The sequence below is a fragment of the Cavia porcellus genome, unplaced genomic scaffold (genome assembly GCF_034190915.1).
Source record: "Cavia porcellus strain 051 isolate PalLab524CR breed Dunkin Hartley unplaced genomic scaffold, mCavPor4.1 scaffold_32, whole genome shotgun sequence".
NCBI lineage: Eukaryota > Metazoa > Chordata > Mammalia > Rodentia > Caviidae > Cavia > Cavia porcellus.
Genome location: NW_026947515.1, coordinates 14,540,730 through 14,565,438, shown reverse-complemented (window position 1 = coordinate 14,565,438; position 24,709 = coordinate 14,540,730). Strand labels below are relative to the sequence as shown.

General features: G+C 36.0%; 1 protein-coding gene across 13 annotated transcripts in view; it reads left to right on the top strand.

Moving 5' to 3' along the window:
- The first annotated feature begins 2,150 nt into the window (after positions 1-2,150).
- The window catches only part of Cep112 (centrosomal protein 112), a 607,347-nt gene continuing 584,788 nt past the window's right edge, over positions 2,151-24,709 (top strand). For 4 of the 13 annotated variants that reach the window (XM_063241685.1, XM_063241686.1, XM_063241683.1 and 1 more), the window contains exons 1-4: positions 2,154-2,324; positions 8,320-8,426; positions 12,022-12,212; positions 14,212-14,384. In XM_063241685.1, the coding sequence (XP_063097755.1) occupies positions 8,327-8,426; positions 12,022-12,212; positions 14,212-14,384 (464 nt within the window). In that variant the 5' untranslated portion in view covers positions 2,154-2,324; positions 8,320-8,326. Of the gene's footprint in view, positions 2,325-2,358; positions 2,765-8,319; positions 8,427-12,021; positions 12,213-14,211; positions 14,385-23,843; positions 23,908-24,709 lie in introns of those variants that run through there. The other 9 variants (XM_063241689.1, XM_063241690.1, XM_063241684.1 and 6 more) reach the window with 8 other exon arrangements.

Sequence of the window (24,709 nt, the reverse complement as noted above, 5' to 3'; positions counted from 1 at the left end):
AGTTTCATTTCTCTTTATAGTTAATCCAGATTATTTTTAATGAGTGGAAGTAATTATTTGCTAATCTACCACCACGATCCAAAACTAACTAACGTTTGTTCTTGTGTCTGGTACTTATTTTAAATATGACTATTACTCATAATTCTTATAATTATTGGATAAATTCACATTGAAGTTGTTGAACTCGAAACTAAAATGTTTTAGAGGAGGGATGAATGAATGAATATCATAATTTTATATTTATGTTAATATTTCCAAAGTAGAGTAGTAATATTTTCAAAGTAGAGTTATTTTGGGAGAGATCTGAGGATAGATATTCAGGAAGTAAAATTCTTTTTCTCATTTCCTCTGAGATAAATTTGACCTTGTTATATTTTTTTTGGTCATTTCTTTTTTTATTCATGTATCACTTTTCTGTCCATATTTATTTAGACATCATTTGTCATATTCTTTTCATGTTCTTTCAGCAATTTGGCTATGTATCGTCATTTTTAAATGGATAGCAAAGTGCATATATTATTACATACAACATATTTTGGAGTGTGTACACATTGTGAAATGGTTGATTCAACCTAATTAACATATGCACTATCTCTTATCCATTTTGTGATAATATTAAAAACCTGGAGATTTTCAAGAACACAATACATTGCTATTAACTCTAGTCATTATGCTGTGTTTTTAAAATTATTAGTCTGGAATTTTTTTTATCTTTGACTAATAAGCAATTCCCACATTGACTAGTCACATTCTGCAATTGCACACTTGTGTTTTGCTTCCTTGATTTTCAGTGCAAATTATCTGAATTATGGACCATTTTTTAGCCATAGACATGTTCAAAACTGCTTTTAAACTGAAGTATCTTAAAAGCATGCTATACCCTTTTTTTCCTCCATAGCATGATTTGGAAACAATGAAGGACTCTTGGTGTTTCCTTCTAGTGAGATGAGTTTAAAAGAGCACCTTGAAAGGAATAGAACTTCGTTCTGGAAGCTTGAAACTAACTAGTTACGGATGAATAAATTGTCTATTTTCTTTATGAAAAATTGAAAAGATGCTTCAAGCTGTGCTTACTGTTAGGTTTGGCATCACAGTGAGTGTATTATAGATTCTGCAGAAGGAATCCTGTAGTGAAATTAGATGCAAAACAGTAGTAAACTAAATTTCATTTACGTGTTTTTACAATTTTTGTTTTTCCCTATTTTTATTTTTTGCTTGTTTGTTTCTTTTCTCCTTTGGTTTTATGAGACAGGGTTTCACTATGCAGGTTAAGATGACCTTGAACTCACTATGTAGTTCCAGGCCGGCCTGGAATTCACATTTGTCCTGCCTCTGCCTCCAGAGTGGTGGGATTATGGCATGTTTATTTTATTTCAGTATCTTCAATTTTTTGGGTCACTTTTTCCCAGCTGTATATTATCTTCCTTTACCTCTGGGTTGTGAGGTAAGTTTTCTCTTGTTCGGAGTCCTTCAACGGGGGATGTCTGTCCAACATAATGGAAAACAGACACACCTATCTATTCTTGAAAATCCCCAACGTGCTAGTTTTTTGTTTTATCACAAAATGGCTAAGAGGTAGTGCGTATGTTAACTAGGCTGAATGAGCTGTTTCTCAATATATACACACTCCAAAACATCATGTTGCGGACAATACATACAGTTTGTTAACCATTAAAGAAATGAAGATACATAACAGATTGCTGAATGTTCCTGTGAACATTTTCCCCAATCACATTTTCTTTGCCTTTTAATTATTTTTTTTTTTCTACCACGACCCCTAAATATTCAAAGCTAGTCTCTCAGTACGATGGCACAGAGCAGGGTCAATCTCGAGTGATTCGACCGAATGGTTTGCCCTTTCGGCGAGGGCACACCAGACGCTGGGTATAGTTGGCTAGAGCGTCGCTACGGCAACGGTGTTGCGCGCCGGCCGCTGCTGGAAGGCGGGGAAATGCTGGATGGGAAGTCTCCGCCCCCGGCCTCCTAGGCAGTGGAAGCTACTACCTAGAGCGTCGCCAGGACAACGGCGCAGCGCGCCGTCCACAATCTCAGAACCGGGAAATGCGAGGGCGGAAATCCCCTCTCAGTTTGGACGGTGGGAGGTGGTGGTGGGAGCAACCGGTAACGTCGCCACGGCAACGGCGCTCAGCATCCGCCTCAGCCGAGGGGTGGGGCAGGGGGCGGGGACTGCGAGCCGGGTAGTACCGCCCCCGGGCGGCTGGGCGCCGGCGACCTAGCGGCCCTTCAGGATTTGAAACCGTTTGGCGGCGTCGGCGGCGGGGGCGTCGGCGGCAGAGCTGAAGACTTGCGTGTAGGGGCGCCAGGTTCTGATTCTTTTTTTCTTTCTGGTTTTAACCCCCTTCTGTTCCTCCCGCTAGGCTCTCGAGTGGAATTTTGCGCGGGAGTGCCGCCCCTCCCTCGTTCGCAGGCCCCGGGACCGTTCTGCGGCCTGTGGCGCGCGCGCCCCGGGGTCTCCGTGCTGTGCGCCCCCGAGGCTCCTGCAGCGTGGATACCCCCCCAGCGGGCGCGGGCTGCCAAAGTTCTAAGGAAAGTTTAAGCAACCTTGGGGGAATAGTCGCGTGATGTGGACCAGAAGTACGACCCAGAGCTTGCTGTGGGGAGAAGAAATCTGTGTCCTGTACAGGATAGGAGGCAGAGCCAGCGGTCCCAGGCTCGATGGCCGCCCCGTCGTGTGCCCGCAATGGCCGAGGAGGCGATAAGGAGAAGGGGTCTCTGGAGTTTCCACATCCCTCCGTCCTCGGCGGTGGGTCAGCCTGCCTGTTGGTAGAAACAGTTCTAGTATGAGCAATCCTCTTGCAAAGGCCGGGTCCCAGCCTCACGGCCTGCTGGAAGACACTCAGTGTTTCTGAGTTATTTTTAAAAAAGTATTCAGAATAGCATCCATAAATTTGAAAACGCTTATTCTCATCATTGCGCGATGCTATTTATTATTTGTCGTTAGTGTTTAAGCGTGAAAATAAGACCAAAAAGGCAAAAATGAAAAGTCATGGGCTTCTACACAGTGGTGAGACGCCAGGATGATTTGTGCACTTTGTTCAAGTCCAGCAGACTTCCTGCGGACCCTGGGTGGGTTACTTTGGCCCACTAAGCCTCATCTTCCCCATCGGTGAAGTGGCAGTGGAAGTAGAGCCTATCTGGTAGGGCTGCAGAAGGGTGCACTTGGGTACTTTCCCAAAGCACACAGCTGTGGCACACATTCAGGGAAGGCTTGTGTCAAAACATCCAGGCTTGCAAGCCGGAGAAAATGTGTGCCTGTTTGCCTTTTGTATTTATTAATATTTCAGTTTTTCTTTATAGACCCACAACATGTTTAAAATATGATTTGATGTAAGAAAATGGATTTTATATAATATTCAGGAGCATGTTTCTTGTGTTGGCAGTGGCATGGTTTGTATTCTTGGTTTAATAGTTGTGACTACTTTTTTCAAGGCCTTTTAATATTTGTGGTTGGCTTGTTTGCTTCTGTAGTAGCAAAATACCTCGAGAAGGCCTTAGCCCATTTTTTAACTGTCCTTAAAGAAATAAGTTATTTTTTTAAAAGATCATATCAGGGAATTTAATAAAGACACGATCCAAGAAAGAATATGTTATAGTTATAAATAAGAGCCACCCAATTTCATACACACACACACACACACACACACACACACACATATATATATATATATATATATATATATTCCTGAACTGGGGATTGAACCTTGGGCTTTACGCATGCTATACAAGTGCCGTGTTACTGAGCTATATCACTGAGCTACATCCCCACCTTTTTTACTTTTAAAGTAATTTATATAATTAGTGGCCACACTATAATTTATATGGAGACACTATAAGCCAAAGATGTAAGTTTACTTACTTTTAAAGAATTAATAATTGAAATCTTAAATTGTGATGAAACTTTTTCATTAGCTGGGTATAATTTGAGTATAAGGTGTAATTTGTTTGCAGGAATTTACTGAAAGCTTGAAGTGTTAAGTTTTCTGTTGCTTTTCTCATTTATTTAGTTGGAGAATGAATAGGGAGAAAAGAAGCAGATTTTTAGCTTTTACTAAATAACATTCAGACTTTTTATTTTGTTTTTAAAATGTGTACTCCTGTATTCATGTAAGTATAGAAATTCAGATTGCTCTTCTACTTTGAAAAGTATTTTTTAATTAGAGATATTGCTGACTTTTGGCTGAGTAGTCAGATATGAATTAAAGAACTAGAGTGTTTAGTATTTGAGTCTGAGCTTTGTACATAACTTTATGATTTTGCTGAGTTATTTAACTGTTGAGTTCTAGTTTCTTTTAACGTTAGCCATTAACATTTCCAGCCAGTGTTGAAGGATTTATTCAAAATCAGTGATTAGAAAAGTAAAAAAGAGACTGGTGATATAGCTCAGTGATACAGCACTTGCCTAGCATGCAAGCATATTTTGACTCTGACCAGTGATGCTCTTAGGCAAATGTTTGTTTGTATTTTGTTTGTTTACAGGATGCAGTGGCTAACCTTGATATATATCTGTGCCAGAACTGTGCTTAAAATGATACATTTGAAGAGTTGCTTTTTAAGTTATTATCTAATGTTGAGTGGTATTATCTGTAGTGGTTGCCTTCTTTTACCAAGAACTTAACTGATGGAATCATGGAATATATTGTAAGAATGTAAAAGAAAACCAGCCAAACACACGTGTGCACGTGCATACACACACACACACACACACACACACACACACAGAAATGCACATGCACATCAAAACCAATCACCTAATCAGCAAATGTATTCATTTATTTATGTATTTATTTTTGTGATGCTGGAGAGTGTATTCAGACCATTGGACATATTAGGCAAACATTTGGTCACTAAGCTACATCCTTAGTGCTAAATAAAAAATGTTTAACCAATTCTTGAATTTGAAATTATATTTCTTCTACTGTAATACAGAGGACAGAATGACCAGTTTTGAATTGAAATTAGGAGTATATAATATTCCTATTCTGGAAGACCTATTTTTTTTTTTTTTTTTTTTTGGTGCCAGGATTGAAATCACCACCTCACACTTGCCAAGCAGGTGCTTATGCCGCTGAGCTAAATCCCTGACCTGCAAGACTATTTGTTATTGAGAACAAAGTAGTAAAAAACAGTCTTATAAAAGTGGAACATTAATGTTTGTTAGCAATCAATTATGCCCCTTCTAATATATACATCATCATATATTGACTACCTACTAAGATGTATAAATCATGATACACCTTCCGGGAGTATCTTTCAAAAGATGGAAAACGTAAGTAATATGCACATGTGTGCAATAAAAAGCATGATAAGTGCTGCAAGACAGAAGTGATCAGTTTATGTGTGACAATCATGTATAGTAAATTGGGCCAGCTCCCACTGCGAAGTGACATTTGAGCTGCATTAGGTAGAGGGAATCCTCTTGGAGTGTTTGAGGAGAGAAGAGAGGTTCATTGTGACAGTAGCGTAGCCACTGGTGTAGCTTGGTGTGTAGTTCGGTAAACTGTGTGGTAAGAGGCAGGCCTAAATGCAAATACATTTGCATGTCTAACTTTGGGTTTGGATAGTATCTTATTGTAGTAGGCAGTCAAGAGATATTTTTAAAAATGAATGATAGGCTTAGTTCAAGTGAAGAAATAGGCTTGTCTCAAGTGGAGAAAAGGACCACTAAGAGTAGGTCATAATGCTATTGCCGTAGTGAGAGTCAGGGCTTTATCTGACATAGCATTGAGAATAGAGAAGCTCGTGTATTTAGAAACATTTCTGAGTATTTTCTGAGTTTAGAGTTTATTGGAGTTTTGAGAATGAAATTGTTGAAACTTCTGATGGCCATGGACAGTTGATGCTTTCAAGCAGAGTACAGCTCATACAGTATAGGTGTATGGGGAAAATCATGACTAATTTTCCTTGAAACATGTAAAACTAGGTAATAAGCAGGACATTACTGAATAGGTCTAGAAGGCTATTGTAAATGAGAGCCTGGAGTTGCAGAGAGAGTGCAGTTAGAAATAAAATTAAAGGGTAATTGGCATGAGTAGAGTATTGGAAGTTATACTACTAAACGTGGTTGCCTAGGGAGAATATGAAAAGTCAGATTAAAAGGAAACTAAAGAGAAAACACTAGAGAATTCTGATTTAATATAGGGCAGAGGAACAAGAGCCATTAAGAAACTGAGAAAGAATGATCTGTGAAGCGGTAGGGCATCCAGAGTGAATGGAACCACTGAAGTCAAAGAAGGGTTTCTAGCAGTAGTGAGTTATGAGTACAAGATGCTGTGGAGATGTCAAGTAAGATACAAGCTGAAGATAATTCTTTGGACTTGGTAACTAGTGGACCATTGGTGAACTCTGAAAGAAGATTTTGGGTAGCATGGTAGAGATGAAAGAGGTAATTGATAGGGGTGAAATCTGGATTGATGTTTGTAAGTGGAGAACGTAAGAGTGGAGTGGTGAATGAGGGCTGGCATGGGGGAAGGAGTTAGTGGCTGTGGAGTGTTTCATACAGGGCAGAGGTCATTGGTAAGTGATAGATGGTAGGAGGAGGTACTGCATGAGAGAGAGAGAGACAGATAGAGAGAAGGCTGCTGCTTTTTGTTCAGGAGGTAAAATGTCCTCTCTAGGAAGTAATTTCGAGTGATTTTGGTAATGAGTATTAACAAATGCTATAGCTAATTTCTAGAAGTCCTCCCAAAGCCTCATGTGCTCATATGAGGACTTTTGGGAGGAGACTGGATCATGGGTGTGACACCGGATTAGTCCACTGATTGATTTAACATCATTTTGGGTGTGATGAATTGACTGAAGAATGAAGCCCCACCGTAGGTGTGAGTGGCATCATTGAATAGGCTTGTATCCTAGGTAGAATAACAGGAGAAAGAAAGAAGTCTTGCTGCTTTCTTCCACCGTGCCATGAGCGAGCACCCTCTGCCATTCTGCCCTGCATTAGAGCTAGCCGACATGGACTGAAACCTCTACACCCTGTGAACTAAAATAAACCTTTCCTCTTTTAATTTGTGGGTGTCGAATATTTTTTCCTAGCAACAAGAAAGTAACTGACACACCAAATTTTTTATTTTTTATATGAAACAAGAAGTAAGATCTTTAAAATTTGAGAGGAGAGGCTACAGTTGTTTAGGGAACTTGAAGTAACCAGGTAAAAGTTTTAAAAGCTGCTTTGTGGAGTAGGAGATATTAAAAGACTTCTGAGGGTGCTGGTAACATCAGAAGTTATCTGATTCCAAGACAGTGCTATGTTCCTTAAGCAGTCCCTTGTGTAGAGAACTAAGGGGATATCAAGGGATCACAATCTTGCTGAGTAGAAACCAAAGATCTAGTGACATAAGGAGTTGGAGCCAGAGCTTGAGAAGTAGAGAGACACGAGAAAAAGAAAGATAGAAAGACGAGCTAAGGGGTCGTTGTGAAGTAAAGGGGCTCCTTTATAAAACTACAGGGATGAGAATAGGGAATAGGTGTTGTGCTGCAGTCAGATGGTTGGAGCCTTGTAAGAGGGAAATACGGGGATTGAAGATGGAAGAGCAGAAGTTAGGAGGTGCCAGTATGTATCTCTACCAGTGCTTTCCTTCCTGGGTCAGACTGGACGGAAGAAATGAGCAGCTACATGGAGTGCATGTTATGAGAGTGAGAGACCTTAGTATACTCTCGAGGCTGTGAGGGAAGGAAAGTCGGCCAGTGAAAGCTAGGTTTTACTTACGGGGAAACATGGAGAGATGCTCCTAGAAGAGGAGGGTGGAGATAAGAAAATGGCAGATACTGTGGTGAATGTTAGAAGCTGGTTTAATACGTAGAGGGCAGTCTGTGGAACAAGACAGTTTATGAGGCTGAGAGAGCTTTCTCCCAAATGTACAATTTGTAAATTGAAAATGGGACAAATGAGGCATTATGTATCATGTACAGATAGTGTGCATTGCTTCACTTATTTTTCACAAAATAAGTGTGGGAGTGTTTATGTATAGTATGAAGTTTAGGTTGAGGTTTAAATTTTTGCTCATGTTGGGTATGTTGTAAAAACAGTCATTTCTCCATGAATTACACCATCATTGGACATGTCTGTGTATTGGTCCAATTCTGGACTTGTGTTACCGGTTACTCTGGTTCCTTATCTTTCCAAATAAATTTCAGAATCATTCTTCAAAGGGTACATCTGAATTTTGGTTAGAATGCATTAAATTGGAGGTCAGTTGGGGAGAATTACTACTTAATTGATGTGATTGCTTTAATCTTGCTCATTAAAGTTGTATACTTTTCATACAGATCCTTCATATTTAATTTTTTTATCTTTTATAGATTGGAAATGGAAAGTGAAGAAGAAAAATGGGAAAAGCTGGATGCAGAATTTGATCACTTTGTGGTAGATATGAAGCCCTTTGTTCTAAAATTACCCCATAGGTCAGGTAAGATTGTATTTGAAAACTAGGTTTTTAATATTACTTTTAGAATATTATTTAATCCGATGAACTATCAAGAATGAAACAAAGCTGAAGTATTGAAGTAATACTTTTTTTGCCATTGGCAAAAGATTCTTTGCTTTGAGCTTCTTAAGACAAAACAAAACAAAAAAAACAGTGACAAGTCCTTTCAGTGGTGAAGAGTTCTTATTGGGATATCACCTCTTAACGCCAGGTGTTTATAGCACATCGACCTGCCTTTAAAATTAGCTACCCCATTTTTCCTTCTGTGAAAATATCTTCTGTTTTGGGAGGCTACTGTTCAAATACTGTCTGATCCTTTCATTTATTGAAGCAGGAAAGAATTTATTAATCTTTTATGATTAGTAATTTAATAACATCAAATGTGAATGAATTTTTGTTTTTATTGCATCCCTAGGTCCTGACCTATTAGTTCTAATGTTGCAGTGAGAGTCTGTCTCAAGGCAGAGAATTTTCTGATAACATAAGGCACCAGAGAGAGAGAGAATTGGAGAGAATTTTGGGGATCTGAGAGATTCTCTAAATTGCAGTAGGTCTATGCCTGGCTAGTATAGGTACATGCATGTTTACATGCTTGTTTACTGAGTAGAGAGCATTTGAAGTGGGGCCAAGGAAACTTACAGTTTTTATCTTTTCCAAGTTCTCTTTTTCCCTGAATTATCTGAGTAGACTCTATAGTAAGGGACTGACTCAATGTTAGATACTTATTTCAAGGAAGAAGGATCTCTTGAATTCTCTTCCTCTGATTCTTCTCTTGCCATGTTGGACCTTAATCTTTTCCTTTGCTGCTAGTCTTTTTTTTAAAACTGGGTCTTACTATGCAGTTCAGGCAGGCCCTGAGCCCACTTTGTAGCCTGGGCTGGTCTCAAACTTGCACTGATTCTCCTGTCTCAGCCTCCTGATTGCTAGAATTACAGGTGTGCATCACCATGCCCAGCTCACTGCTAGTCTTCAAATGAGCTTTTTATGTCCCATGGCCTGCTTATTTATGAGTTTTTAAATGATGTTTCTATGCATTACTGTATCCTCTTCTGATATTCACTATTTTTTTGTATTAGATCAACTAATTAGGAAACATTTGTATTAAAATTTGTTATAAATGTATTTCAGATCAAAGCATCTTCATATGATATTTTATCATTTTTTATTTAAAAAAGATAAAATAAAAGAGGACATAACAAAACAGGTCAGAACAGAACAATTTAAGCAACATAGTATTTCACCACAAGACAACCTGATATAACAGTAGCTACTGTAGTGTCTCTTTCTTTGAAATATTTGAGTTTACCTTCCTACACTATATATCAAACATAACAAGACACTGTAAAACCATTCAAGAGAATGAAAGTATTACAGGGCATTCAGAACTAACTAACAGAAAACGAACAATGGTTACTATATTATCTCCTTGTCCATAAAAAAATTTTGTTTATACTATCACATCTAATAAAATCCAGTAAGATACAACATGAGAAAACCAGCGGAGACAGAAGAACAAAAGCTTGGTGGGACTTCAAAACAAGATGATATTAAATCAGCACTAGCTATTATAATGTATTGTTTTCTTCAAAATAGCTGTTCATACCATCACAGACAATAAAATCAAACAACCCAGAATAAAACCATTCCAACTAATAAATGAACATTATAAGGCTTAAAAGCAATGTAATGAGGAATCATGATTATCACATACTGTTATGTATTCTTACCATTTCTTACACTAGGGAAACTATTCAGTATTTATACATATGAGTTTGATTTATTTCGCTTATGAGTATGGTCTCAAGCTGCATCCATTTATTTATAAATACCTCAATGTGATCATTCTTTATAGCTGAGTAGTACTCCCTTGTATAAAAATAGCACATCTTTTTCATCCATTCCTCAGTTGATGGATACTTATGTTGTTTCCAAGGTCTGGTTATTACAAATTGTGCTGCTATAAACATCGGTGCACATGTATCACTGTGGTATGATGTTTTCAGTTCTGGGAATATGCCTAGAAGTGGAATAGCTGGAACAAATGGGACTTCCAATCCTAGCTTTCTGAGAAATCTGCAGACTGACCTCCACAGTGGTTGCACCAGTCTACACTCCCACCAACAGTGTAGGAGACTTCCTTTTTCCCTATAGCCTCTCCAGCATTTGTTGATGGTTTTCTTGATCCTGGCCATTCTTTCAGGAGTGAGATGGAATCTCAGTGTTGTTTTAATTTGCATTTCTCTAATGCATAATGATGATGAACATTTTTTCGTGTATTTATTTGCCATTTGTATTTGTTCATCTGAGAAGTGTGTATTCATCTCAGATGCCCATTTTTGGATTGGATCTTTGAATTTTGGGGGTCTGATTTTTTTTTTTAATTCCTTATATGTTTTAGACAAAAGTCCTTTATCTGAGGGACAGTTCACTAAGATTTTTTCCCAGTTGTGGGTTTTCTTTTCACTATACTGGAGATTTCTTTTGAGGTGTAGAAACTTTTTAATAAGAGGTGATCCCAGTTATTGATTCTGGGAAGTTTATTTCCTGCGTGGTTTGATTCTTGTTCATGAATTCTCTACCTACTCCTATGTCTTCAGGGTTTTTACCCAATTTGTTTTCCAATAGATTTAGTGTTTCTGTTTTAATATTCAGATCTTTGATCCATTTAGATTTTAGTTTAGTACATGGTGATAGGCATGGGTATAGTTTTAGTTTTCAGCATATGGAGAGCCAGTTTTTCCAACACCATTTATTAATGAGACTGTCATTCTTCCAGTGAACATGTTTGGCCCCTTTATCAAAGTTATCTTCTTTTAAATACAGATTATAAATGCACAATTGATTAATTATAACCTTTGGTTATAACATATTGTCAATATCAGAACATTCATTAGCCTCTTTTGTTAGTTTGTAGCAAGCATGTGGGAACTCACATCCCATTTAAGAACTAGAAATTTGTAAATTACCTGTTTTTATAGCTGAATTCTACTTTTGATAGTGTTTTTTCCCCCCGTCACTTTACGTACAGGATTAAATTCATTAACCAAGTGATACTAAATTCTGGATATTAGATTATTATATAGATTTCAGTTTGCTGTAGAATGTATAGAAAGCACAGTTTAGATAGAAGCATAGGAAATGTTTTCAATACATGTGAAGTTATTGTATAGATGCAAAATTATAGCAATATTTTATGTCAGAAATTTATTAGTATTCAAAGATTTTATTAAACTGTATTTGTTTTTGGCTTTTTTCTTGCCCAATTGCCAATTAACTAATAAGATTAAATTCTTTGCTAGGTGTCTATGGTCCATGGACCAACTCCAGCCCAGAACTATTTTTGTGGTTTTATTGGAACACAACCATGCCATCTGTTGATCTGTGGTTAGTGACTGCTTTCATGGTGCAGTGGTTGAGTAGAGCAGTTGCATCATAGATCACATGGCCTGCAAAACCTAAAGCATTTGCAAAATTTTGACTCATCCCTCTTTTTTACTAAGATGGGTATTATTGTAAGCCTTTGTGTTTAAATATTTTCAGAAAAATAAAATTTATAATGATTTTCCTGTATTTATAGAACGGCAAAGGTGTGCTCTTTGGATTAGGAAGCTGTGTGAGCCTTCAGGAACAGGTACAGGAACAATGGGCAGGAAGAACCGGAACCTGTATGCGAAACTGTTACTGCATATGCTCCAGCGGGGAGTGCTTGAAGGCCCTTTTACACAGCGTCCTGAGCCAGGGACACTGAAAACTTTACCTTCGTACATGGTAGGTATCACTGAGTGTAAGTACGTGAGTTTCATTTCTGCACAAGTGAGGTTACTTACCCTTTCTGTAGGGAATGGTGATATTACTGATTTTTGTGCGCTAGGTGGCACATTAGTTAACATTGATTTTGCTTCTCTCTGATTCAGTTTTTCTTCTTCAGTGAAAACAAGCATTAGCCTATAAAGGGAATGCCTGTATTGGCTTATCCAGTTGTTTTCTGTGTTATTTCTAAAAAAAAGAACATTTTGATTTTGAGCTTTAATTTAATTTTAATGGGTTATAATAGTAATGTTTTCTGTATCATTAAATTCTAGTTTATTTGAGCACTTTCATATGAATTATTTGATAATTTATAATAGGTTACATTGCATGATTTTTGTAAGTTTCTTTTTACTGCAATGGTAATAGTAAATTGGAATTTAAAAGTGCTTTCTATATTCCATTTAATTTCACTATTATAATAAGGTTTGCCACAAGGCAGTTACATGCTTGATTGATAGGTCGTCACTACCATGTTCCTTGTAAATTTGAAACATACTTTGGTTTGTGTGGAATTTGAATACTTGAGAAATATGCCTGGAGTACTAACTATTGGCATTCGCTATTAGGTAGTTGTGTACATTTTTTTTTATAGACTGAAAAATTCTTACGTATTATACGGTTTTTCTATATCCTATCAGTTTACCATAAAGCAAATTTAGTCATATGGCATGGTACACAATAGATGGTAACTCCTGTTGTTAGTGGTAGAATGCAGGAAGTTTTAATGCTATTATCCATTTCATATTAAAGTAGAGCTATACATTTTGCTTAAGATTATTAGTATTGGGGATAATATGGTAGTTTTGATCTTATTTAACTTGCTGTTTAATTAGACATTACAATAACTATAGTAGTTTTCTCTTAACCCCCCTTTAACTAAGATGTTTCCCCCAGTGAATGCCTAAAATCAAATGGTAACACATTTTTTAACTGTAGGCACTGATAATTGACAGCTACTAGGTGATGAGTGGGCAGGAGGTATAAAGGGTGTGAATACAGTTGCTGGGTCATAGCGGACTAGATGGAAAAAAATTTCACCATACTACTTAAATGCAATTAAAAACTTTTTTTTGGAGTTTTTCACTTAATATTTTTGGGCCTAACTTGACTGCAGATAACTAAAACCATGAAAAATGAAACTGGGTAATGGATGTTAACTATCTCTCACTTGCTGTGTTTTTTTGATTTGGAATAAAGGGTCTTATATCACCCCTTCCTAGAAGATAGCCCATGAAAATTGTCTTTGTAGGCTTGGAATAATGATTTTATTTGTCCAGTCTTTGTAGTTTTCTTCAGAATTGTGTTGTGTATTCTGGCTAATTTGAAGAGAAATAAATGGGCTAATGTCATTGTCAGTGATTAATGTAGAACGTTTTATGAAATATACTCAACTTTATAATCATAGGGAAGGACTACATTTTACAAATAATGAAGAGAAGACCTTGAGGTCTGTCATGAGTATTTTATGGCAGGAACTAAATCCCAGGTCTCTGTTGTTCCTGCTTCACAGAACTCCTAATTTTAATTTCGGATTTGTGTTTATTGTGGTCTCTTTGCTTACTGATTTGTGCATGTGTGCACATACGTGAGTGTGTGTGTGATCAAAAGTTGTTAATGGTCACAGAAAAAAGAGTAGCATATGATTTTTAAAAAATTGTCCCTTAACTGTTCATAAAGTTAGTGTCACTTTTGTTATACAAATTTCATATTTATCTGTTTTGTAATTTAAATATCAGATTTCTTACACAACAAAGCATAACTGAAATATAAAAGTCCATTTTATTTTAATATTTCATAATTTGTGCATTGAACGATGCATTTTTTATTTATTTCAATGTAGTTGAATTTAAGCTGAGTACTTGAAGAGCTGCTATTGAACTTGAAACTTGATGGAAATTTTAAGTGTTTGTTTATAGTACATTTTGAAAGAATAATTTCTCCAATTTTTAAAAATCAGTCCATCTATTTTGATGAACCAAGTCCAACACGTGTGAAAGGTTCAAGTCCAGAGAGATTACCTGACTGGGTAGTGGGTGAGCTGCGGACAAGTGAACACAAATTAAGTGAATCATGGAAGCTTTCTCCTGGAGAAGATAGCACTTTGATGCTGTCACCAACTGATACCCACAGGTATGCTATGAAAATGGGATTTTGAATGTTTTTCATCATTATGTTGTCCTTGGAACTGGCAGTGAGTCCTCCCCCGCCCTTTAATGTTAAGGAATTGGTTTACTTTATATTTTTGCCAAGTTGAAGGTTATAAATGAGTGTTGGGTATTTAACATAACAGTTTGCTTTCCCACTTACCATATATTTAAGATAATTTTGCATTTTAGCTGTTTTATGGACATCTGTTAACTTTATATATATAAAGTTATAGGGGATTATGTTAGATTCTTATTTAATTAATTGAAAACAAAAACTATTCAATAAGAGGAAAAGGTGAAAAATTAAAGACATATGTATGTATGTGTGTGTACATATATATGTATCTTTTTTTTTTTTTACCGGTACCAGGGATCGAACTCACGACTGTGCACTTGCAAGGCAGGCGCTTATGATGCTGAGCTAAATCCCCAGCCCTCAAATATATATTTCATTGCTGGGAAAGTGGTGCCTGAGAATTTTTAAATAACAGTGTGGTTTCCTATCAATGATTTCAAAAAATTTAACATGCTACAAAAATTTAAAATCTTGAATCTTATGCTTAAGTTTCTTACCTTCTTATTGAACAATGTTTTCATTTAATGAAATAAGAATGTAAGCATAAATCCTAACTGTGCCTTCTTACTATAGTATTAAATAGGATATTTAGTACTAAATAAATGGAAGGAAGGGAGGGAAAGAGGATTCAAAAAAAGGAATTATGTTATGTATGTGTACCACCCCCACACGAATAATGTAAACATTTGCTACAAACATGTACCTCCCAAAAAGGAAGGGAGATCAAGAGATGGATGGAATGGGGAAGGAGGGAAGGGAAAGAGAATACAAAAGGAATTAAGATGTGTTATGTAACTATACCAATTCCCCATAAGGAATATAAATATTATGTATTATGAACATGTACTGATAATGAAAAGATCTGACAAAAAATAAATGCTAAGTTTTCAAAATACACAAAAAGGTCATTATTGTACTATAACTTGGCTTTTTAGAGGAATGGTTTAAGTTGTTTTTTTATCAGAGCAAAATTTATTAGGAAAAGGAATGAATAGGGTCTGAGAGACAAAAGGGGTCTGAATGAATTGCCCTCATATTTTTATTTTTCCAATTGATATTATTCTCTAAAATGTTAAAATACTGGACAGTGTCATTTGTTAAGTGCCATACATCATAGTTTACTACTCAACATTTCCTTAGTAATTTTAACTTTAGGAATTTGCATCATAATCTTTTTTGTCCACTATGATTTATTTGGATTATTCCTTAACCAGAATTGAAATGTTATTAATAATTTGAAATTTCTCCATGTTGGTGTAGCCTGGTTATGTGTTTTTCAAATCTGAGATATTATGGTGGAAAAGAACAGGTGAACACAGAAGAAGATTCTATGAAGTTATTTTATTAGGAGAAACAAGTTAAAATGGAGAAGCAATTAAAAAAAGGGTAATATAATTAAGGACATTTTCAGAAGAGTAAGAAAATGAATAAATGAGTTAATAGGATGTGATGTTAAATATTTTTATTTATGTTTAGATAATTAAAATTGGAAGAGATATAATTGTATAATTTTCATTAGCATTTTAGATAGGTAAATGGAGTTGTAAAGAGATTATAGTGTGTATGCATAAAAATATTCATAGTTTGACCTCAGGGTTCATCTGTTGTTACCAATATTTTATAAAGATTCAGCTAAATTATGTATTTCTTTCTAGGTGACCATGAGACTTATAGTATAAAGGTGATGATGTTTTAGAACTTAGACCAGAGGTTAAAAATTGATAGTCTTCTGGGATGGAGCAAATTGTGCTGGTTGATTTGTTTTGTTGGACTTACACAGTTTCTTTAAAAATATTTGAATGAGTTGTCAAAGTTAAAAATTGGGATATTTCATATTAAAATGCAGTTTTCTAGGTCCTCTTAAAAAACTGGAAACCTAGTAATCTTTCCAGAAAGTACCATACTTTACAAGTTAGTAATACTCAGATATTATTCCCTTAATCTGTATGCTTTCATTTTTTCCTTTTAATTCTTGACACTAAATTTTATGCCACTTACATTTGTTATTGAGCTTGAACTTTTTTCTTTGGGTAGAGTTAAAAGGAAAATGAAGGTTATTTTCCTGCTTTTATATTCTGTCAAAACTGCCAAAAAGAAAGGAAGAAGGCAGAACGTAGGATTCAAGATGGGAAGGGTGACATTATATCTTTGTAGAAGGGAAGAATATGTTTATATTTGGCAGCAAGATGAATTATATACTACCTATTTAAGTCCTACAGACATTTGATTTATAACTGTTGTTTTAGATGAATAGAGGAGAGAGATAAGTACATGGATAATTTCACTGCTGTGGTTATATATGCCATGAAAGTGTTTTCAAAGGTTGAGGTATGTATAAAAGAAGGATTTAGGATGGGAAATAGATTGGCAATTTCCAAGAGCCCAGGTCAATTAACTTTCTCCCTTGGGACATGAGATAAAGTTTGAGAAGATACACTGAAAATTATTATTCATTGTCTTTTTGGGAAGTACAACTACAGTAAAATTTTCTCTGTGTTAGATAGTTTTGTTGTTGTTGGGACAAAATACCTTCTGTACGTAATTTAAAGGAGGAGATGGTTTCTTTAGCTCACAGTTTCAGAGTCTGTTGACTACACATCATGGTGTAACATCACGGTGGAAGGGCATGCCACTCAGTTCATGGTGGCTGGGAAGCTGACCAACAGAACAGTACCAAAGAGGAAGGAGCCAGGGACCAGAGGTATTATACAAGGCACGTCTCCATGACCCATCCAGATACATACATAAATGTGCTTTACTAATCCTTTATGTGTTGCCAATCAAATTGAAACATCTCGCCCCCTGTAAATGCAACACTCAAATAAATCACATTAAACCATATTTAATCCCCAAACAAATACAATAACAAGTTAATAATTCTGCCAAATTCCTGTTGAAACTCAAGGCAAACTCTTAGCTCTAAATTTCTCGAAAATACAAGAAGTGGTTTCATATTAATGGTACACAATGGTACGGGTTAAATATTCCCATCTCAAAACGTGAGGACCAGAGGAATAGAAAAGAATAGGACCAAATCAAGACTGAAACTCAGAAGGGCAAACAGTAAGTATTATAATGCTATATCTGACCTCGAGGGGATGTGAGATGTGAGTTCCAGAGGGCTTGGGCCACCAAGCTGATGGCTTTATTGGTGGAAGATGTATGGCCTCTCTTTTAGACTGGCTGCACTTACTGCTTGTGGCTTTCCTCAGCATATTTATCCAGTTTTCTTGGGTTTCTACTCTACTTTTGGCCTCATTTCCACAGCTTCATGTACTCACCTTTCAGGAGCACATTGCCTGTCCTCTCATTGAAATCTGGCTGCAGGGCTGGGGATTTAGCTCAGTGGCTGAAGTGCCTGCCTGGCAAGTGTGAACTTGTGAGTTCAGTCCTGTACCCCTCCCCCAAAAAATCTGGGTGGAAGAATCTATAACCCCAAAACTGTGTCTACATACCTGTAAAGCCACTGTCATGGGTGATGTCAGGGTCTGCTGCCAGCTCAAGCTGTAGTTGGGCTTTGTTGGATCATGGCCGCAGCAGCCTTTGAATGCCTGAATGACTGGGTACAGGGAATGAATCCTGGGGATCCACTTTCCTAGGAGGGTCTTCTTGAGCAGGGATCCCAGGGACACGCTTCTTCATTGAATGTCATAAAATTTTGTAGCCTTCATCCTGCAATCCATTGGATCTTGGTGATTTCTGAGATGCCTGCAGGGCGTCTTTCTTCTTGTTCTTACCCAGAGTACTTGATTTCCTTTTATTGGTGCTAAAATCTTCAACAGACACACCTATTTTAGCACTGACTTCATATGATTCCTTTTGGTCCCAAGTTTATATATATTAATTATTTTATTTTACTTTTGGTCCCAGGAGTTGAACTCACAACCTTGTGCTTGCCAGGCAGGTGCTGAGCTGCTGAGCTATATCCCTGCCCCAAATTTAAGTCTTGTTCTGCATTTTATCTCAGATTCTTACTATAAGAATGAGTCATAGTCTATGTCATAGTCTGAATGTTGGGTTGCCTTAAACTTTCCTCTGCCAGATTTGTAAAACCAGTGCCTTTAATCTCAGTCTCCCACAAAATTTTAGGACATGGGAAAAATTTGAACTTTTTTTGGCTGGTTGTAATGCACATGGCTTCTATCAATGGCCAGTGGAATCCTTGTTCCCAACTGAAACGTATGAAACTTGGCCTTTACTGCCCACATTCTGTCAGCACTCTGGACTTTTGAATTTCAACCAGAATCATGCATCAGACATTCCTTAAAGGTTTTAGAATTTTTCATGCATTTCCAAACCTATCCACAGTCCTCCTGAAAAAAAAAAAAACAACTCCCAAGCAAACAAACAAACAGAAAAAAACAACTCCAGAGACTTCTAAACCACATGGTCAAGTGCAGTCACAGCAAGGACTGTATTTGTTTGGTACTATCATCTGTATGAGATAGCTTTCCTGTTGCTGAGACAAAATATCTACCACTCACAACTTAGAATAGGAAATGATTTATTTGTCTTATGCTTTTAGAGATTTCAGTCTTTGAACTGCTGGCTCCAAGGAAGAAACTCATGGGGGAAGGGTGTGGCAGAGCAAAGCTGCTTAGATCAGTGTGGCTGAGAAGAGAGGAAAGGAACAGTATCAGAGAGGAAGGGCCAGAGACCAGAATAGTACCCAACATACTTTACAACAACGTAGGAGCCTCCCATACCAGTTCAGTTTAACCCTCATACTCTTGTTTTTATAAAATTTATATTTTGTTGATCACCTATAAATAAATGACATTTAAATGTAAAAGAGTTACTTGTATATAAGGCATTATTTATCAGTTACACAGTAAATAACTGATGGGAAAATCTGACAGTCTTACAGCTCTGGCCAGTCATCGTGTGCTTCAGCTCTCACAACTTCCATTTTAGGTATCTCCCCAAAAGAGTTAAGGGTACCATATTACAGTGATATATGTATATACATATTTATAGTAGCACAATTCATAATAGCTAAATCTTAGAATCAGCCTATATGTCCATCAGCAGATGAATAGATAAAGAAAATGTATTTATATTCAATGAAGTACTGCTCTGCCATAAAGGAGTCATTTGTAGGAAAATGGATGCATCTTGAGACCATAGTGTTGAATGAAATAAATCAGACATATAAACTTAAACATTGATTAGGTTTTCTTAAATGAAATACCCAAAATACAAGGGAAGAGCAAAATAAATAAAAGATAAATAATAGGAAGTAGGGACCCAGATCTTTTGGAAAATGAAAGGGGACTTGAGAGATGGAGGGAAGGGGGAAAAGGGAAGCATAGATGTGAAAAAAGAATGAAGACATATTATGTACAGGTACTGACTCTGCATACAGACTGTAATCATTATGTAGTGCAAACATGTACTGTTAAAGCAGAAAAAAAGCCTTGTCTGACATCCCAGATCACTTCAGGTGATCCTGTTATTTATTCCATAGTAGTCTGTGTCTCTGTGTTGTACTCATTATATGTGCAAAGATTTAATATCCATCCTTTGGACTGTTTTGTACTTTTTGAATTGTGAATGTTGCTTTTTCTGTTTGTACTATATTTTCAATTCCTAGCACTGATTAGGAAGATACTAGGAATTCCATAAGTATTTGTATTTGGCAAGTGCGTGCACGTATGAATAAATGGATTGTATTGGGGTTGAAAACAAAAGTTCGCAGTACATCTTAAATTCCTCAGAGTTTAATAATTATTTGATTCATTTTAAAATTTTTGTTTTAAAATTTTCACCTATATGTTTATAATTTAACAAGTATTTATAGTTTTATATACACATTTAAAAAAAAAACTAATATAGGTACCTAAAGTCAATGAATTGATTTTAAGGTTAGATTATGTGTGTGATGTCAGCTCACATATGATTGTGAGTTGTTGATTGGTCTGCACATTTCTTTATTACAATTATTCCTTTTCTCTGAGTCACTATCCTGTGCTACAGAAAAGTTATTGTCTGTTAATGTTGACCTAATACATCTAATCAGTTCTGCAAGAAATTGTTTTAAAGAGTTTAAGGAACTTACAATATTTGACACATGTATATTTTTATAGTGAATAATTTATTGTTACTTGGAACTGAAGTTTAATGCTGCCTCATAAATTTTACAACCACTTCAACTTGTCCTTTGAAAAACCTCTTTAATCTTAAAAGATTTCCCCCCTTAGTGTTTCTTTTTTGATCACTTTATAAAAATCCTGCTTTACTTAGACCTTTTTGTATGTGAAGTATTTCTAATGGCATTTTAGATTATGCTGTTTGTGCCCTAGCCTTTTTATATTATTAAAGATGCAGAGTCCTTTTGAAGCCTTTATGTTAGGATTCTCTATTCAGTAGAAATGGCACCTTTCCTTTACCTTTATTCTTCCTGTAGGATACATTAGTAGTCTGTTTCACATTCGTTAGAAGTATTATGAGGTCATGTTCTATCTGTTTTATTATTTTGCCTTCTTTTTCCATCAAATGTACATCATACACTGCTATACTTAGCATTTCACACTGAACCACTTCAGTATATAGCTCTGTTCCAATTCTCTTTCTTTGCTCTTTTTTTTTTTCACATTTTTTGCCTTAAGGTCATGTTATTATCCATTTTTTCTTTTAGAAAAACCATTGATCCAAATTGCATTGCTATTTTATTATAATTGTACTTTTGCATTTTTATGTCAGATATCTGGCTCTTTTCTTGACATTGCAGTATTTGAGTTTTCTTTGACTTTGTAGCATGATTTTATAAAATGTAGCTCAAGGAATCACAGACGTATGCATCCATTCATATAGAATTTGGTTAAGTTCACTTAGTTCTCTAATCACAGGCCTTATTAATATATATCCTTGTAGTCATCCTTCCCGTATTCACCACTGAGATCTGGTAAAGATCTTGTTTTTTTTTTTTTTTTTTTTTGTCTTTTTCCTTTTTATCGGTACCGCGGATCAAACTCATGACTGCCTGCTTGCAAGGCAGGCGCTTATGCTGCTGAGCTAAATCCCCAGCCCCTAAGATCTTGTTTTTGTGGTAGACAGATTTGACTCCCTTTCTGGTACTCTTTGTACTGTGTAATCTCCCCTTGAGTGAGGGCAGGACTTGTGACTTGGTTTTAGCTAGTAGACTGTGGCAATGGTGATGAAATGTAATTCTTGTGATTACATCTGTCTTGTTAGCATACTTATTTTAGAATCTTTCTGTCATTCCATTTGCCGGCTTTGAAGAAACAGCTGTCAAGAATCACACTGCCATAAGGAATTGAATGCTGTTGACAGTCATACAAACAGGATAGTGGATCTTTCCTTAGTTGAACCTCCTAATGAGACCCTAACTCTGGTCACATCACGATTGTAGCCATATGTGGCCCTAGGCAAAGGACCTACTTCAACTCTACCTACACATCTAATCTATAGAAACTTGAAAGTATGTGTATATTGTTTACAACTATGAAGTTTTAAATAGCTTGTTATGTAACAATGAATGACGAATACAGTATTTATTCTAAAAAATTCATTCTAAAAAAATCCTGTAATCTATATATAAAACACATTGCTGTAAAAACCTTAATGTTGTAATATGTAAAAGTTGTGTAATATGTAAAAGTTAAAGTTTTCTCTGTGTTCTATTTTTCTCAGGAGTGGTAGTTGCTACCATCAATCATTTGATGCATATTATGATTAAATAGATGTCTAACCCACAGTACACAAGTTAATGTAATTAAAAATGATAAATTGATTTGTGTGACTTGCTCTTTTTTCATTTAACTGTCTTAAACTTGTTATATGTTCTATGCAGTCTTTCTACTGACTGATAAAAATCTGTTCTATGATTATTCTATAGCCTTTCAGTTCTTTACTGTTATAAAGAATACTTTGTTAGCACCTACATAGACAGAATTTGTTTTAAATAGGTATAGTGAGATGATAAACATAGAGATTACTGCCTTTGAAAGGAGAATTTACCTGTTTGCGAAGCTATGAAGGATATCCGTAATTATCTTTCCTGTCAAATATCAGAATATCAGTAAGGCTGCTTGTGTTAGGAGGACAGGCATGCCACACTGTGCAGGGCCATGTGGAGGAAGCACCAGAGTTGTCTTGGAGGTGGAAGAAGTGAAGGGAAAGCACAGGGAAGGCCTTTTTTAAACTACCGTGCTAGGTTATTTGATAAAGATGTTCCTTATTGAATAAGAAGTGAACTCTGATGTTAGGGCTTGGGTTGGAAGGTTTGTAATATGATTTCCACATGTTTAAAGAAAACCAAGCATGATATGGATGGAAACACTTTGGCTATTAGTTTGGTCCATAATTTTGAAATACCAGATCATCAAATACAAAGTCAGGAATGATTATTATACATTTGTGTGTGTGTGTGTGTGTGTGTGTGTGTGTGTGTGTGTATGGCTGTAATAGATACCTAGATTGTAATAGATTCAATAGATTGGTATTTGATTCAACATCTTGTGCAGTGATTAAAAGATCTATATGAACTATCATGGCAAAAACTATAAGGTATATAAAGTTAAAAAGTAGGATATAAAAGAATAGTAAACTTCCATTTGTAAAGTATGTGTATGTGTGTTTTAAAGAGATTACATGGGTATTTACATGTACATGTACATATACATGGAGTATGTATGTTTGTCACTCATGAAATTGTTAAACATGGTTACCTTTAGTGTGTGGGACTAATCTGGAGCATAGAGAAAATTATTTTTGTATAGTACATATGCGTGCATGTTTTCTAATAAGCACACTTATGTTTTGATAAATTATTAAATTGCCTTCTAACATACCATCTTTTATTTGTTATAGCTAGGAATTTAGCTCAGAGGCTCAAGCACTTGCCTGATATGCTCAAGGTCGTGAGTTCGATCCCCAATTAAAAAAAATATATAGATGGTGTACACTTTGTTAGCAGTGATGTGAATTAAGTTTAACTGTGTAACAAATATAAATTTGAACATAAGAATAAAATTAATAAATATTCTGAATGTAGACTTCACTTGTATTTCTAATTTGTTAAAGTATGAGGCAAATTGTACCATTTCCAGAGTTTGCACTTTTTCTTAGGTACTTATTCCAGACGTATTTTTCTAATCCTGGTAGGTTGAAGTTATTTCTATTTTTGTATTTATAGGGGTGTAAAGGCTTAATGAAGATCAGTGACTTTATCAGCAAAAAATCCACTATTGGAATGCAAGCTCATGATTTTCTTTCTATTATACCATGTAGACATAAGTACTTTATGCAGAAAATATGGAAATTTAATTTTTATCTATTTTTCCTTAATTGTAGTGCCCTATCCTGGGCAACTATGCCTTTGTTCTTGATTTTTTCTAGGTTGAACTGAAAGGAGGCAGTTTGCCTTTGTTCAAATCCCACTTCTGGCTTGGCAACCAACTTTCCTCAGGCAAGTTACTTTTTTTTTTTGTCTTTTTCGTTTTTATCGGTACCAGGGATCGAACTCACGACTGCCTGCTTGCAAGGCAGGCGCTAATGCCGCTGAGCTAAATCCCCAGCCCAGGCAAGTTACTTAATTCCTTTAAACTGTATTTTCGTCTTTTGTAAAATAGAGTTTTTAGGAACTCACAGTTGTAAGGACAGAGTGAAATAATGACATCTTTGGCACCGCACCTATTAAGTGTTACTGCTACTGCTATTAGCATCATTGGCATAGTGACTGTTACTGTAATCGGTCATCCAGGGCCTTGTCAGATTGTGTGACCCTCTCAAAGGTACTATCTGAAAATTCATTGGCTGTGAAATAGTTTTTGTTATTAAAACTTATTTTGTGTTCCCTCAGAAAAATAAAAGATTGTAATTGTAATACTGTACACTATCAAAAGAGTCATAATAATATTTAAAAGATGATTTATAGAAATCTTTAAGTAACTTATCAAGTCCTTTTTGTAGGGTAACAAGAACAAAAAGTGATTGACCCTGTTTTTCACGTTTTTCCACGTCATACCTTTGAAACTGCCTAAGTGGCATTTAGGCTTTAGATCATGTCATTTCTGTATTCTTTTCATGCTATATACCAAAACAGAGCACACAGGTGATAATAGGTTATTTTCTTAAAATTCTGTAAAAAATGTTTTGAAAAGCCTTTTTTTAGTGGCTTGGTAATGTTTTTAGGACTTTTTAATGAAATATGATGTGCCAGTTTATCTCTACAGTTAGCTTCTGGGAGAGGAAAAGATGAACAGAATCAC